At 42.4% G+C, this 14884-nt stretch overlaps 1 protein-coding gene across 1 annotated transcript in view; it reads left to right on the top strand.

Annotated features, from left to right (window-relative positions):
• Positions 1 to 5541: 5541 nt before the first annotated feature.
• kcnab1b (potassium voltage-gated channel subfamily A regulatory beta subunit 1b) overlaps positions 5542 to 14884 on the top strand; it is a 29452-nt gene continuing 20109 nt past the window's right edge. The window contains exons 1-2 of the mRNA XM_079570017.1: positions 5542 to 5938; positions 6452 to 6886. Of these exons, the coding sequence (XP_079426143.1) occupies positions 6672 to 6886 (215 nt within the window). The 5' untranslated portion in view covers positions 5542 to 5938; positions 6452 to 6671. The remainder of the gene's footprint in view (positions 5939 to 6451; positions 6887 to 14884) is intronic.

The following is a 14884-nucleotide window of genomic DNA, read 5'->3' as shown; positions in this document are numbered from 1 at the left end:
AAGCGTAAAACAACAGCCCATATCTTAAATTCACCTGTATTATATAAAACACCAAACACACAAATGTGGCTTCCTTCTATTCTTAAAATGATTGTATAATATAGCATAAAAATTATTCTTATCTGAAATGTGTTGCCCATCTTTGCATGTGAGCAACCTGTTGAACCCAGCAGCCTAAATTTAACCATGCAACCTATGTTCTCCCCTACAGCTATTTGCTTGCAGTAAACCCTATCACACAGAGAGGATCAGCAGATCTGTGGTTTGACTAGGGTCTGTCTCTCCAAAACAGATGTGAGAGATTTCTATTCCGGTGCAGACGGAAATATCCCTGCGGCTTTGTTCGGCTTCTCCCGAGGACGAACCAGGCTTTTCCCCCTGGAGCCACTAGGGGTTAGCCTAAATCCTCTTTTGTCTTCTAATTTGTCCATCAAACCGAGTTTAAAGTAGACATCACAGGTGTGTATACTGCCTGCTTAGCTGCATCCATGCAATCACTCTGTTGCAATAGTGTGCCAAAGTTATGCTGTAGGGCCTAGCTGTACAAAAATATCTATGGGAATTGTGTGAGGATATCAGTCTAAATTACAGCCCTGGCCTGGCAGATGATAAACGCCACCACCAACCTTCTTTGCATGTCCAGCATTGCTGCTTGGTCACGCTTTTTTTATAGTTAGTACTAAATATACCTATTGCTAGAGATTTGCGAACAAAGCGTCCCAGGACAGTAAAAGTCAAAGTCATGTACCTCAAGGCGGCCTGCAGTGAGATCCCCGTGCCGAGGCAGAGAGGGGGGCCCAGACTGGAACGTTGCACCAGCCTGACGCAGAGGCAAGGGTCCGTGACCAAGGCGCTCCCTTCAAGTCCCACCACATGCGTCCCACTGCCCAACTTTGACAGCAGCAGGACCAGGGAGCAGCAGGGCTTTGAAGAGCTGCTGAGAGCGCACAGGCACTTCTTCCAAGGCGTGGACCTGGGTGCTGGCATGGTCTACAGGTAAGGAAATGAGCTTTACCCTCAGATTGCACAGTAATAATTAAGAGGCAGGTGCAAAACTACACAAAAAGTTCACCTTGTTACGTCTGATCGTATTTCAAGTTCATATTTTGTACCTATTGGAAAAGTGTAGATACACACAAAAACATTGCGACTTTACTATGTTACATTTCATTCGTTTTAGTTTAGGGAGATTAGAAAACCAATACTTTTATACTGTATCTAGGTAACCACGTTTCTCCTTCGGCACGTTTCCCATCATTTGCTTTTCTGAGGTAACACAATGCAGCATTGAGTGCAGTGCTTGTCTGGGCTTATTTCCTGTCAACAAACAGCATTCAGGCATTAGAGTGAGTTGGGTGAAATTGGCATCCGTTTTCAAAAAGAGCATATAGGCTTATCAAAATTAAAATGTCTTCCCTTCTGAACACGCTGTGGTGCGCTTTCATCTCCTCTGATAAGAAATGCTTGACACAAGGAGAACCATAATTAATTCCATCTAATTAGGCTCCAGGTCAAGGCATTTGAGGCCATGAGTAAGATAGAGGTACTTGGGTTGTTAAAAACTCACTGTTAAGTACTTTGTTCTGAACGTGAGGCCAAACAATCACTGTTCGTGTGTGTGTGTGTGTGTGTGTGTGTGTGTGTGTGTGTGTGTGTGTGTGTGTGTGTGTGTGTGTGTGTGTGTGTGTGTGTGTGTGTGTGTGCGTGTGCGTGTGCGTGTGCGTGTCCCACTCACTGTAGTTACATCTCCAATTATTTTCTCTCCTCTCCCAGGGTTCTCACTGCAGTGTCCCTAACCCCCAGTCTTCCTCCTAATGGATGGAGTCCCTGAAAAATAATAGGCAAAAGCAGCCCACCTGGCTTTTGACACATTTAACAATCCTCAAAAACAGCTAACTGAGCGCGTTGTTTAAGTGAGCGCAGAGTGATGGCAAACTTTCCTCACTTTAGCTGAGTTTCGCTAGAAGAGACGTGATATTGCTAACTTTCTAAATAATGAATATTACCGCTCATGCCTTGTAGCTTAAAAACTGAAAGCTTGTTGATGCCTTTTTATTCTTTCCTATCGACTGATTTTGTTCTGCTTTTTCTGGTTGCTTCAAGGTATGTGCAAAACTTATACCAGGGTAAACCTTTTGACAGTGAAAAAAAAAAAAAAAAGAAAAGCTGCTGGTGTTTCCTGCAGATGTCAGTATTCCTTTGTGAATTGTCGTTTTTTTTCATCTATCAAGCTTTTGGGCCGTTGCTTTACAAAGTCTGCCGCAACTTCCTCCCGTCATTCAATATCACTGCCATGAGGCTGAATGCCTGCTGGGCGATAGCATAAGGTCAGTAGGCATCTGCAGGGCCCAGCACAATACAGACATCAGCTCCCATCAGTGTCAGCCTACGCTTTGGATGACGTTAGAGTCGAGAGTGATCTAATGGAGGTATTGTCCAGTCAGAACAGAAATGACAATAATCATGTTAATGGGGTAAATGTTTGGAGCAAAGTAAAAAGTGGACTATCTTTTTTTCTTTCTTTTTTTGTACAGATATTCTTTTAATTCTTTTAATGAGGGGATTGTCCAGAGGAGAGCGAATGTGTGGAAATTGAAGCAGGGAAACTCAATGCAAACTCCACATAGAACGGCCCAAAAGCTCCTGGAATCAAACCCACTCAGCCATTAACATTGGTTTCCTGACTTATGGTCTTCAGCTAAAAAAAAAATGTTGCGCCCTTTAAAAGATTTGGTTGCTGTTTCTTTTGTAAGTTATTGCTTCATAACACTGACAATTACATCCGCAGTCTCGCTATCAGGGAGATTAAACAACCATTTCTCCCTGTGGTGTTGCACGCGCTGTGCATTATAATGACTTGCTCTCAATCTGCAACCAATGGTAAAGCTATAGACTGGGAAAATGTGGTGAGGGGAGGTTTGAATGGGGAGCAGATAATGTTTTGCTGAGAAGGGAGACTGCAGCGCGAGAGTTGCTGCAGCCATGACGTCACACACAGCTCGGAAAGGTTTCCCCCATCATTATCGCCTATTCTCTCAACAGGAGGTTAGCACTGATAAGGAATCTATTAGACTCTATTGAAAAGCCCTCTGAAGATTAGAGAATAATATGCAGCGCTAAAATCCTTTAGAGCAATAACAGCCTGCAATTACAAGACATCAATCTAATGGCACCAAGAGCTATATTTGGCTATTAAGGTCCAGTGTGTGGTGTGTTGGCAGTGAGTACCGTGCCAACAGATGTTCCAACCTGCGGGAAATGCTCGGGCGTATTTTGGGGCGGTCATTCCAAATGCAGAGTCACGATAACCTGTCTCTGTCAATAGAAGTGTTTGGAGTGTGGAGAGCTGAGAAGCAGTTACAGCACCGCCTCAGGGCAACAGCAACAAAGTCCATTAGGGAATGTAACATGGCGTTTTTGAGTGGCGTGTTCCTTTAAATGGCATTGGCAGGAAGGGAATTGTGGTCTAAGAGGTGTGCAATGGATTACTAAATGGATTTTTGTCCAAACCAAATCAAGGGGAAAACAAGAGGGGATGGTGGGAACTGAGATTGGTTGCTTTTGCTGCCGGTGATTGAGCCGTCAGCGTGACTGCCATGGTTGTGTCTGTGTCAGTGTTGGAAAAATTGGGGGGAACTGCGACACTGACAAAAATGCTAAACCCAGCATGTAAGCATTTCTTTTGTTTTCAATTGGCTTGTTGGAGCTAGATATAGGTAAACCCCTGTAGAAAAAGATTGTGGAAGTATGATTGGATAGATAGGGTTTGTCCACTTGCACAGGACAGTTGACGATGGGTGGTTCCTCACAGCCTTCATCATTTTCGATCATAATCATTGTTTGACTTAATATGCTTATCAGGGACCTCTTACTTGTGATGTACAATGGATTCCTGGTCTTCTGCTACATCATCCATGAACGCAGTTACTCCATTAGAAAAGATGCACATGTGACTTGTCATAAACAGCTGTGAAAATACATGCATCTATTTTTAGCTTGTTTTACTTACTTTTTTTTTTAAGTCTTACGGGTAAATATTATGTTCAGTCAGCAGATCAGCTGCTGTTATATCACTGGCACAAACTGAATGTATGACATTTTATTTATACCTTTTTTTTTTCATAGGATTTGTTGTCTGTAGACTTAATTAGGGTGAACAGTGAAGAGATGTGTTGGAACTGGGACTTGAACCCACAACCTCTAGCAGCAAAAAAGTGATTTAGTTAGAAACATCTATTTCAGTGAATAAGTTAGCTCTGGGTGAAATGGGGTAAAATGGGTTGAAAAGTCTTGATGTCACGTGGTAATTGGGCTACTGTTTGAAATGGGAATCTCCTTTCTCCTCAAAGTTCAGCTTTTCCTTAGTTATTAGAAAGCAAAAAAGGTGCTTTTAAAATGGTCTGTGTTAAAAAATAAATGTGCACATTAAAAGACTGCAAGTGAACCAAGTGGCAAAGGCAGTGAATAAATTAATATACAAAATGCATACTTAGGCATCCAGTATAAAGTTATGTTATGCAAGCCGACTGGGAGTTGAATTGTTCCAGGCCTTGCTATTAATCTCCACTGACCTGAGCCCGGCTTTGATTCTTAACAACTGTCTCCCATTATCAGATGCAATCACAGGATATAAATAAAACTGGGGTTGGCCTGGAGGTTTGAGTGTGTTCAATGAACCATGGGCTCCCACATTGTCATATTACCTCTTTGTGCTCAGTGCTGGGGGAGGAAGTGAGGCTGCACATTAGCCTTTTCATTTCACATGGGTTTTAACTGAACATTTTTTTTAATCATGCTTGATAAGAGGTGTTTGTCTATGATTTCAGTCGGTCATTTGTTGTTGTCATCTAAGTTCGATTGAGTTACACCCCTCTCCCTGGACCTGCTAGTGGTAGGTGCCAGTGGCCAAGTGAAGTTAATGCCATTTCTAGGGAGCCACACACAAGGTTAGTTGCCTTTGTTGTATTATCTGATGTTGTCGGCCTGAATCGATAATTCATTTGAAATGTTTTGGAAATTTCATGTGTGTGTTTGTTTGTGTCTCGGTCATTGTTATATTTTGACTTTTGTTCTTTTAGAAAAATCTTTTGGAAATCAAGCAAATTTGAAACATGGCCAAATTAGTATTAGGTATCAGTACTTTTTTGCTTTGCAATAAACAAATATTATTTTTTTTAATTTTTTTTCCAGCTACAATAGGCATGTGTAGGCTACTCAAATCAGTGCCTCTCAGTTCATCACCCCACTGTAGACTATATAAGGGTTTGGAGTTGCTAACTCTTATTAGTGGATTTCCAAGGTAACTGCAGTGGAGTGGGCATGCCAGAAGCCAGATAAGTCAAGCGTGCATCCAACGGTTCTCAACTGGGTTACAGGGATGAGCCGCAATATGGCACCCTTACAAGGCTCAAGGCATTTCCCTAAAAAAAAACAAAAAAACATCCAGAATATACTTCATTTTTCACCATTTGCCACTGTAATGAAAACACTGCAGCTCTTTGAGTCAGGAGTCAGTCAGTCAGAGCCAATGGAGCCTCTGCACGCCGCTCTGCCGCTCTCTCTCTCCCCATTCACTGTGTGCGCCTGCACCGCGCTGCCTCTCGCCTCCTCACTGCATCTGTCCTCTTATTCTTGTGTCTGAACTGAAGTACCATGCTTCCTCCTCTCGCGTCCTCTCCTCCGCTCGTCCGTTGCTACTGCAGAGGCTCGCCACCAAACAGCGCTCTCTCTCACTGCAGAAACTGAAGAAGACCGTAAACCCGCTGTGTTGGGGACTTCTTGGACATGGGACACAGCCAGAGGACGAATTTGAGGACAAAAACACCTGCTGTTCTTTCTGAGATGTGAAGCCCATGCGGCCACTTTGCTCGCTCGAAAGTTACGAGAGATCAGTCTGAATTTGGGGGGGTTGTTGTGAAGATCGGACAACTAATCGCATGTAAGAACACTCGTTTTCAGTGACGTTTTTTTTTTGTGAATGTGTAACTGTGGGCTTTGCAGTGACCCTATTTTGTCAGAAGTGTGACTACAAGCATAGCGGCGCTTGCAACGCAGTGTTACTCTCCACACTCCTGGTTGACTAAGAGGCTTAGTGGTGTAAGAAAGATTCCCAAGGCGCCCACAAGACATGGCAATAGCAACACACCTAAGGCAGAGCAATTTCAATACAATCAGGAATTAATGAGCAGAAAAATCAATAGAAAAACGGAGCCAGTCTTGTTACAAGCTGTAGTGTTGAATGAAGAGGGACAGGGTAAAGAAAGTAGGACAAATATGCTCTCATTTGTAATGTGCCTCATTGTAGGAGACAGTGTAAAACTTTTGGAGGCATGGATTTCCCTATTCTTCTGTTCAACTCTTGTCTTTAAACCGGGTGACTCTTTAAGCAACTTACAAACTACTTCTTTTCCTCCACCTTTCTCCTTCATTTCCATCCTTCCCATATTTTCAGGTGGTGAGACGGAGCAGGATCCCTATGTCAGCTCTGCATTCACCAAACTACAGACCTTTGCAGCTATGCCCGAATCTAGACTCCACACCGGCTGGAGATTATGAAACCAAACTCTGCGTTTCTGCATCTAGATATTAGTACAGTACACAATTTTGTGCAACACAAACACTTTTAGGTCCATAGTCCTCCTACATTTGTGGCCTTAAGTTTGCCCATAGCCATGCAGGTGTCTTTTGCGTGCACAGACCACGGGCTAAAGGCCCCAAGGAACGGTGAGCACAGCAAACAGAACGCCACCAGCCCTAACACAGCCAGCCAGGCTCGCGCCCGCTTCCGCACTGTGGCCCTGATCGCGCGCAGTCTGGGCTCCTTCACCCACCGCTACCACCACAACCTGAAGGAATCCACGGCCAAGCAAACAGGCATGAAGTATCGGTATGTAACTCCCACAGAAACCTTTTAATGGCCCTGACACTTACCCATAACCCATTCTCACATATTCTCAAATGAAATGATGAGCAGCGAAGTGTTTCTAAATACATTTAAAGAGCGACTGGTGACGCGTGTGTGTGTGTGTGTGTGTGTGTGTGTGTGTGTGTGTGCGTGCGTGTGCGTGTGCGTGTGCGTGTGCGTGTGCGTGTGCGTGTGCGTGTGCGTGTGTGTGTGTGTGACATATTTGTTTATGTGTTCATACTTTTGGGGACAGAAATATTCATCCTCGGCATCAACTTGTTTCAACTGATGTGGACCTAGACTTTGTCATTTCTAACTGTGTGATGTTTATCTGAGAATTGCATAATTTTAATTGAGCAGCCACATTACACTGGTGATTTGTTTGGTTCACCGAAAGCCCATTGATGGTTGTAAACATGATACTTCACTTTGTCATGTACATTATCATTATAGTAGCACTGATTATTTTATCGAACGCAGGTATTATCTCATTGCGTCAGTGTTTAATGTTACACCTGAAAAGTCTCTACGCTCTCTTCCACACCTGGGAGCCCTCGGGCCCATGTTTTCAATAAGTCGTTGCTAAAGTGCGGCGGCAGCGGACACAAGGTTTGCCCATGTGCGTGTGTGTGCATGTGTGTGTGTGGGAGTTGTAACAAGGCTTGGCCAAGTAAACAATGCGCTCTTATCTCAGTGAGTGGGCTCTTAACCTAGACCGCGCCAGGGAAATAGTATCTCTCACCTTTCTGCCTTTTCTCTCTGGAGGGACTGACATGAGCGCGCGAGCGAGGAAGCCGTTAGATAGAGCTTTGTGTAGAAATTGGAAAAGAGCCATCGCTATTAAAAGTTTGGTCGCCGGGGTCGGTGCATAAAAAATTGCAATTTTCCAGTAGGAGGAGTGGCAATCAAAAGCAGAAGAGTTTAAAAAAAAAAAAGTGTGATAAGTATCAGCTTGTCGCACAGTCTCATCTCGTTTCCATAACAACATTGAAATGGCCATCTCCAATCTGTTAACAGTTTCCGTTCAAGCCCAGTGACGGCAGTGTACGAACTGGCCGGACACTTGCAAGGCCTTTGTCCAAGTTGCTAATTTGTTCTCTTTTTTTCAAAACTACTGTGGAAGGGAAGGGAAGTCTTAGCATGGACAAAATCAAAAGATACCATTTAATCAGTAAGACGTTTTTATCGCTTTGTCGTTTTCTTATCTCTTCAACGTTATGTCGCTTTCATTTGTATTTTTCATTAATTTGCAGGATTTTTTTCCTGTCTTGACATTTATGTTTATCTGCCCGCTAGCATGTGGTTGAAGATGTCTTTTATCTTGGTATTCCTGACTGATTTAATTAAATTGGTAGATATCAGTATGACGCACCTGTGAATTATAGATAGCTATGGAGCATATATCTGTGCGCCTTTGCCATATGTTCCACAAGATAATAGGCAGATTAAACTGGAGGCAATTATATCTTTAGAAGCACATTTGGTTGTCATGACAATCTAAACATAGAAATTATATCACTTACACCTTCCACTACCTGATCTTACCTTCATGTTAAACCCACTAGGCAGCGTATTGATGCAGTGATGTAAACACGTGCGGGTTATTTTAGTTGTGCGATGAGGAGGGGATAAAGTGCGCGTTGGTTGTTCGGCAGCAGAAGGACTTTTGACAGTTCAGGAGGTTCTGGAGCCTTCCGCTTGGGTTGTTCACTGCAGATGGGTTTAAACCCCTTCTGTTGCCCTCAGTGGACCAGTGTGGTCATGGGTTGCAGACCATTGCGCATGTAGTGCTCCAAAATATGAAGCACATTGGCTTTTTTTGTTTTTTTTATTATAGCGACTTTTCTCAACAAAAAAATCAGTAGTTTAAATTAATGCAACAGTTTAAAATTCTTTGCTTAGTATCACTATGTCACTTCCTGTGTCCAATAAGGAAGTGAAACTATAAACATCACAAAAATGGTCAAAGTAAAGAGAGCGGGATAACTTCTTTTTCTTTTCTTTTTTTTTTAACAAAATCTTAAATATAAATATGTTAACTATGTTTTAGCAAAAATTGTGTCAAAAGTGTCATATGCACTTTAAAGGGACTATACGGAGTTTAAAAATCTTAAAATTAAGTATTTTCCTCCAGCTACATGTTCCAGCCATGTCCTAATGTGTTGAATGAGCCCAGAACTATTCACCACAACTGCCTCTAAAATCCTGCATTGTCACTCAGAAAGTTGTTATTCGGGTCCAAAGTGCCGTCATGCGCGAGCTTAATATAGAAGGTGCAGTTACACGTATGACCTGAGGTGGCAGTAGTGAGTATAAAACTCACAACTTGCATCTAGCCCTTTAAGTCTTAGTTCTTGTCTTTGGAAAAGGGTCAATATTTTCTGCTGTGTAGTGTTACCATCCAACCCTCATTGAGCATAACTGAGCACCACTCAGCTGCCCTCTGCTGGTACATGTGTTCATTTCTTTCTTTTTTGCCATTGTTTAAATCTAATAAGATGTCTTCTACATGTGAATTAAATACAATTGCCTGGCCAACCAGACGCCCTTCCTTTCTGTTCAAAAGAAGAACTGTCTGGACAGCTGCTCGCAGCCAATCATTTCCTGATTTTTCCAATATCGGACCATTCACGGACAGTGAGTTTATCCATCAAGGGACGGAAGTCACTGCCCTCTTCCAAAACATTAGAGATGGCGTGTATGTGGGTTTTCTTCTGCTCTTTCATCTGTTTTAATTTAATTTGGAAAATATAAAATCCCTATAACCGGACCAAGAAACGCGTTGGAAACGTTCCTCATGAAAAAGGATTTTTTTGAAAAAGCTTCCTGCCGCTTGTTCCTGCGTCATATCCGGCATTTCTCTAATTGGTTGATCCCGTCTGTCATTCACGCCCACCGGGAACTCTGAGATCACGCTCGCTCCCAATCTTCACGTCAGGCCAGGCAATAAATACAAAGATGTACATTCTTTATCTTGGATTAGGGTTGCAATGCACCGCGGTGTTTGTTTTGTATTGTGGGCACACTTTATTATAAAGCAGTTTTGATAGCATTGCCAATTTTATTCTGAGAGTATAAATACTAATGATGAACATTTAGGCTATTTCATTTCAAAACCAACGTATTCACCTCACCCCTCTGCCCTCAGGACGCTTAGATACGGGAAGGCTCGTTGTAAAAGAAGTCTGTCAGCCATCGCATTTCTTAACAACAGGCTCCGCTGAGTGTATCCCATAATGTTTGTTTGTTCTCTGTTGTCTGTCCTTTTGTCAAACTTACACTGTGTAGGTGAAAAAGAAAGTACCGGTATTACTTTTTATATTGTACTTGCACCGTGATGCATCGAGCTGTGAGATAGCTGAACCGTTACACCCCTAATCTTTACAATGTCAAAAAATCCAAAGCCTGAAGATTTCACTTCGCATTTTCTTTTTTTTGCACCCTCAAAGCAAATTCTCACTGCACTGTGTATGTCCCATGCAAGCCTCAAGCTCAATCTGTAATTAAAAAGAACTTTCCCTCTATTTAATAAACGTCCGGGGCCATCAAACCATCTGAGCCAAAGCATTGCTGTGACTTCCAACTCGTCTCCCTTTAGACTTGACTAAATTGCCTTTTAGATATAATGTCCTTCAAAACGCATTCTCTGCAGTGAAACCCCCAAATGACGTGCCGTACATCCCTGTCAGATTGAAAATGGCAAGGTGTTACTCTAGTAAATGGCATTAATTATAAAACGTCTAACATAACGCATAAAGCAGCAAGTCAGCAGAAACTCTGAGCACGAACCATTTGCTCGTTCTTTGAGGCGCCTGCAGTTTTTAGCAGCTGCAGTGGAGTCGGGAGCAAGCTGTCTCCTTGTCCACAGTGATACGGCGCTAGATATTTCACTGCAGCGAGGCCCATAAATCTTTATCAAATTTGAGAGTTCGCATGTGTGTAAGCTTGCGAGTTTTCTGCGTGCAAAAGCCTGATGCGCTGATTATGCTGTGTGTGCCAGTGCATGAACTCCCCTGTTTAAGCATTTCGTCATACATCAAAAGTTTTCATCACACCCCAGTTGAAGTAAATGCTCTGCTTTTCCCTCAATTTTTTTTTTAAATCTTGGTTGTGAGGTGATATACTGCTGTAATAATGATGGTGTTACAAAACAACATTGCTTTCGCTTTGTCTTTGCCTGAAGACCAAACAAGCCCCAAGGTGACAGTCTCTCAGTGGAAGCACCACCAGCTTTGGGTGCACTTTGCATTTTAATTAAAGGTCCCAACAAAAAAGGCTTTGTGAGATTATAATAGCTTTGTTATATCACTGTTTTGCAAATATGGGTTTGGCTTTATGTCCTCAAGTGGCAACAGTAAACAGAGCGCAGTGTAATAGCAGTATGTGTAAAGTAGTCTTCTCCTCATATATTCATTGCACAGTTCATTTTTTTGTGATCTCTAATTACAATAAAACTGACCTTATCTTCCTTCGCAGCGCAGCACTATTTCAAAATTTCTAAAAAGCGGCTCGCTGTTATGCACTTTGAAGCCAGTTATTGCATATTTTAGAAAAGCTCCACTAAGGCACCATCCTGAACTTGTCTCTGTGCCTTTCCCCATCTTTTTTCAATCCTATTCATTGGCAAAATGAGTACGATAGAAAAAAACATATTGTCTACCATGCCCAATGATGGCAGTTCATTGCAAACACAACAGCAACAAATTCATCACAATAGAAAAGAATTGGAAAAGACTGAGCAATATTTAAAGTTTACGACTTCTTCAGCTCTTGGCACAAGGAAGTCTGTATCTCTGCCCTGATGAATATTGTCCAGCTTTTCTTCCTTTTTCTTTTTTTTCCCCACACGCTGCACAAAGCAGGTTCTCTCTCCCGCATGCTTTGTTGCTATTGTGATTTTTGTACACCAGCTCTGTCGATGTCTCTGTTCCGTATCAAGCTCTTCAGATCTACCCACAAGATTTCCGATGCCGTATTGAAGCTTCCCTCATGTGTCTGCTTTAAATATAGGTCTAGTGTTGTTCGCTTCATGGGATTTCTACAGAAGAAGAACTCAAACTGCAGACGTGATGAAAAGCAAAAGAATCGGAGACCGTATAGTCGGCGTTGCACAGTCTACAGTCCACAGTCTCCAAACATGGCTCTGGACCCTGTGGGGAGCAGCACTGTCATTTCCTATATTCCATTCTGTGTCATGCTTTATCTGTGGAGGGCGTTTGATCTGCATAGACTTGAGGCTTGGACTTGCAACTCTGCACGCCTCAGTCCTTGTTTGTCTCTGGCTCTCTCCTCTCCCTCGCTTTGCCACTGGTGAAGATTTAAGCGTATGGCCTATAGGTTTTTGTCAGTACTTCCTCACTCGTTCATAAGCCGTTTTTCATAGTTAATCTTCTCGCCCCCCTCCCCCCCTCAAACTGCTTGATTTCACTTCCATATACTTTTCTTCCACCCGCACAGGCTTTGCCGTTTACATATTTAGATTGTAACCCACCTTTCTTCTTCGTACTGTATTAGTTTGATAATAACATTGGCAGAGGAGAGTGGTGGGAACTGAGGAGGTGGGAGTTGGCTAATCCCTCTGCCCATCAAGGCTACTTGTGTGGGTTTGCCTATAGTCTACCTTAATCCCCACCCGGAGAGAGTTTCATGTTTATGCACAACACTGAAAAAAGTGTTCACTGACAAGTATTGATTCAGCCATCCACTATCCGGGGTTGGTGCAGCACGGGAATAGCTATTTTTAAAAGATAATGAGACAAAACACCAGAAACTTTAATGTATTTATTGGTGTAAAATCCAATGAACTGGAATTGTTGTTAAACTCAAGACATCACTCATATGAGGCAAAATATGCATTTAACACAGCACTCTACACATACTTAAGCATCAGCAGATCCTCCAGATGTTGTAGCCTGTTTTTTTTTTCTTCTTCTCTTTCATTGCATTTAGAGATTCACTAAGAATAGCACTAGTTCTATACAGTCGCAGCTCACTGGATGTTTATGAGTGCTGACAGGTTGTGTGAGGGGGCGTCTTCAAATGACTCATTTGTCATTTTACTTCAAGGCTTGTGTTGGGCACCATCCAAGCGCAAGGGACCAAAGCACATTGACTGTCTTACAATGTTTTTTCATGAGCACATTTGTTCCGACGAGTGTCCTCCTTTGAATCCTTATCTCATGGACTTGATTTGCTTGTTTGATTTCCGAGCCAAGTTAACCTGCGGGGATATTGTAAAATCTGGGATTGGTTATTAATGAGATTTCCCTTGAAAGCGAGTGCCGTTTTTGAAAACATCTATTTGGCATTCAATAGAGCTCAAGCAAATGTAGCGTGAATGCGGGATTTCTGAAATACCATTCTGCAAAGACTGCCAGCTATTTTAGAAAATTAAAGGAGCCTGTAAGCCTGTTTACTGTGGAAATGAGTATGAATGGAAACAACAATGGACGGGCATCTCCTGTCAAACTACAGAAGGCTTATTATTTGTTTTTTGGGCGGAAATTATTTGATTGGATGTGGAGCATTTCCAGCATTGGTTCTCTAATTTGTTCAAGTGGACATCATAATACAGTGTTGGTTTTGTAGTCCGAAGTCTAAATGTTTTGAATCATTTTACATGTTGACTGATGACCATGTATAACACCCCTTGGCCGACGACTATTCAGAGTCCTTGAAGTGTTGCTTGGGTTTTCTCCAGTGCCGCTTAGACTTTGATTTATGGTTATTACTGCATTATACCTAATCAATATCCTCATATTTCTGTTGTCAAATACACAGTCCGATACCAGCCACTAAGAGGGTCCCACATGCTGCCTGGCTGGGCCACAGTTTCAGATGGTAGAGTTGGTAATCTGATTGAAATACCACCTGATGCAGCCTGCCTTTGTGTCCTTCGGCAAGTCACTTTTCCTGTTTAAAGACACACCCTGCAATATTTTGGACGATATTGTTGCCAGCAAAACAAAACATGCTCCTAATGACCAGCTAGCATAATGACTCAGAAAATGCTATATTTGCATTAGGTAATCAAAGAATAGCTTTGTATGAGGACGTAATCTATTTAAATGTTATATTTGGCTGTCTTTACGTTATGTCTTAGAAGAGGTGAGCCGCTCACAGCAAAGATACGCCGTAATTTTAAAGCTATTTTTGTAATTAATCTCTTAAAGCAGTAACTTGTTTACCTTAGTAAATCCTTTTCGTAGTCCCTCTGGGGGTAATACAAGTGTTAATGAGATGATTGGGGGGTCTTTCATCTCCCCCTGGTGTCTCTGGCCAGAAAACCACAATTGCAACTTCGCCGCCGTCGGGTAAGTGTCACCAACACACACTAACAGAATCACGAAGAAGAAGCTAACAGGCCAGCAAAGCTAACTGCGGGCTAGCGCCGCTTAAACATTGCAGCTTTGCCCATTAGCCTGTTAGCTTCTTCTTCATGATTCTATTAGTGTGTACCCGGCGGCAGCGAAGTTGCAATTGTGGTTTTCTGGACAGAGACACCAGGGGGAAAGAGCCCCCCAATCACCATTAACACTTGTATTACCCCCAGAGGGACTACGAAATGGATTTATTAAGGTAAACAAGTTACTAAGTACTGCTTTTACCCCCACCTGAACCAGGCACATTCTCTTTTCCAGTTTGGCATTACCCAAATTTAAAGCTAAAAAAAAAAAGGTCAAAATAGCTACATCAACATGCCTAAAAATGCCACAGTAAAAACCAACAAAAACTAAACAGTGATGAAAAAGTGACAAACAAGCATCAAAGGAGCAACAAAAAAAAGCGATGAAAACACAGCAAAGGTGTGACTAAAACATTCAGTTCAGGTGTGGGTTAAGAGGTTGAATTGAAGCTTGTATTTTATTCTAATTGTGGAGTGAGATGTTGCGCAGTGTGGCTTTAACTATGATGGCGGCTGTCAGAGGGGGGACTGATGGCACAGATTGTCAGCCTTGCGTATCCCACAAAACAAGAAAC

This window comes from Gobius niger, assembly GCF_951799975.1.
Source record: "Gobius niger genome assembly, chromosome: 13".
NCBI classification, from domain to species: Eukaryota; Metazoa; Chordata; class Actinopteri; order Gobiiformes; family Gobiidae; genus Gobius; species Gobius niger.
The sequence above is the reverse complement of the archived record's forward strand: the minus strand, read 5'-3'. Positions and strand labels throughout refer to the sequence as shown.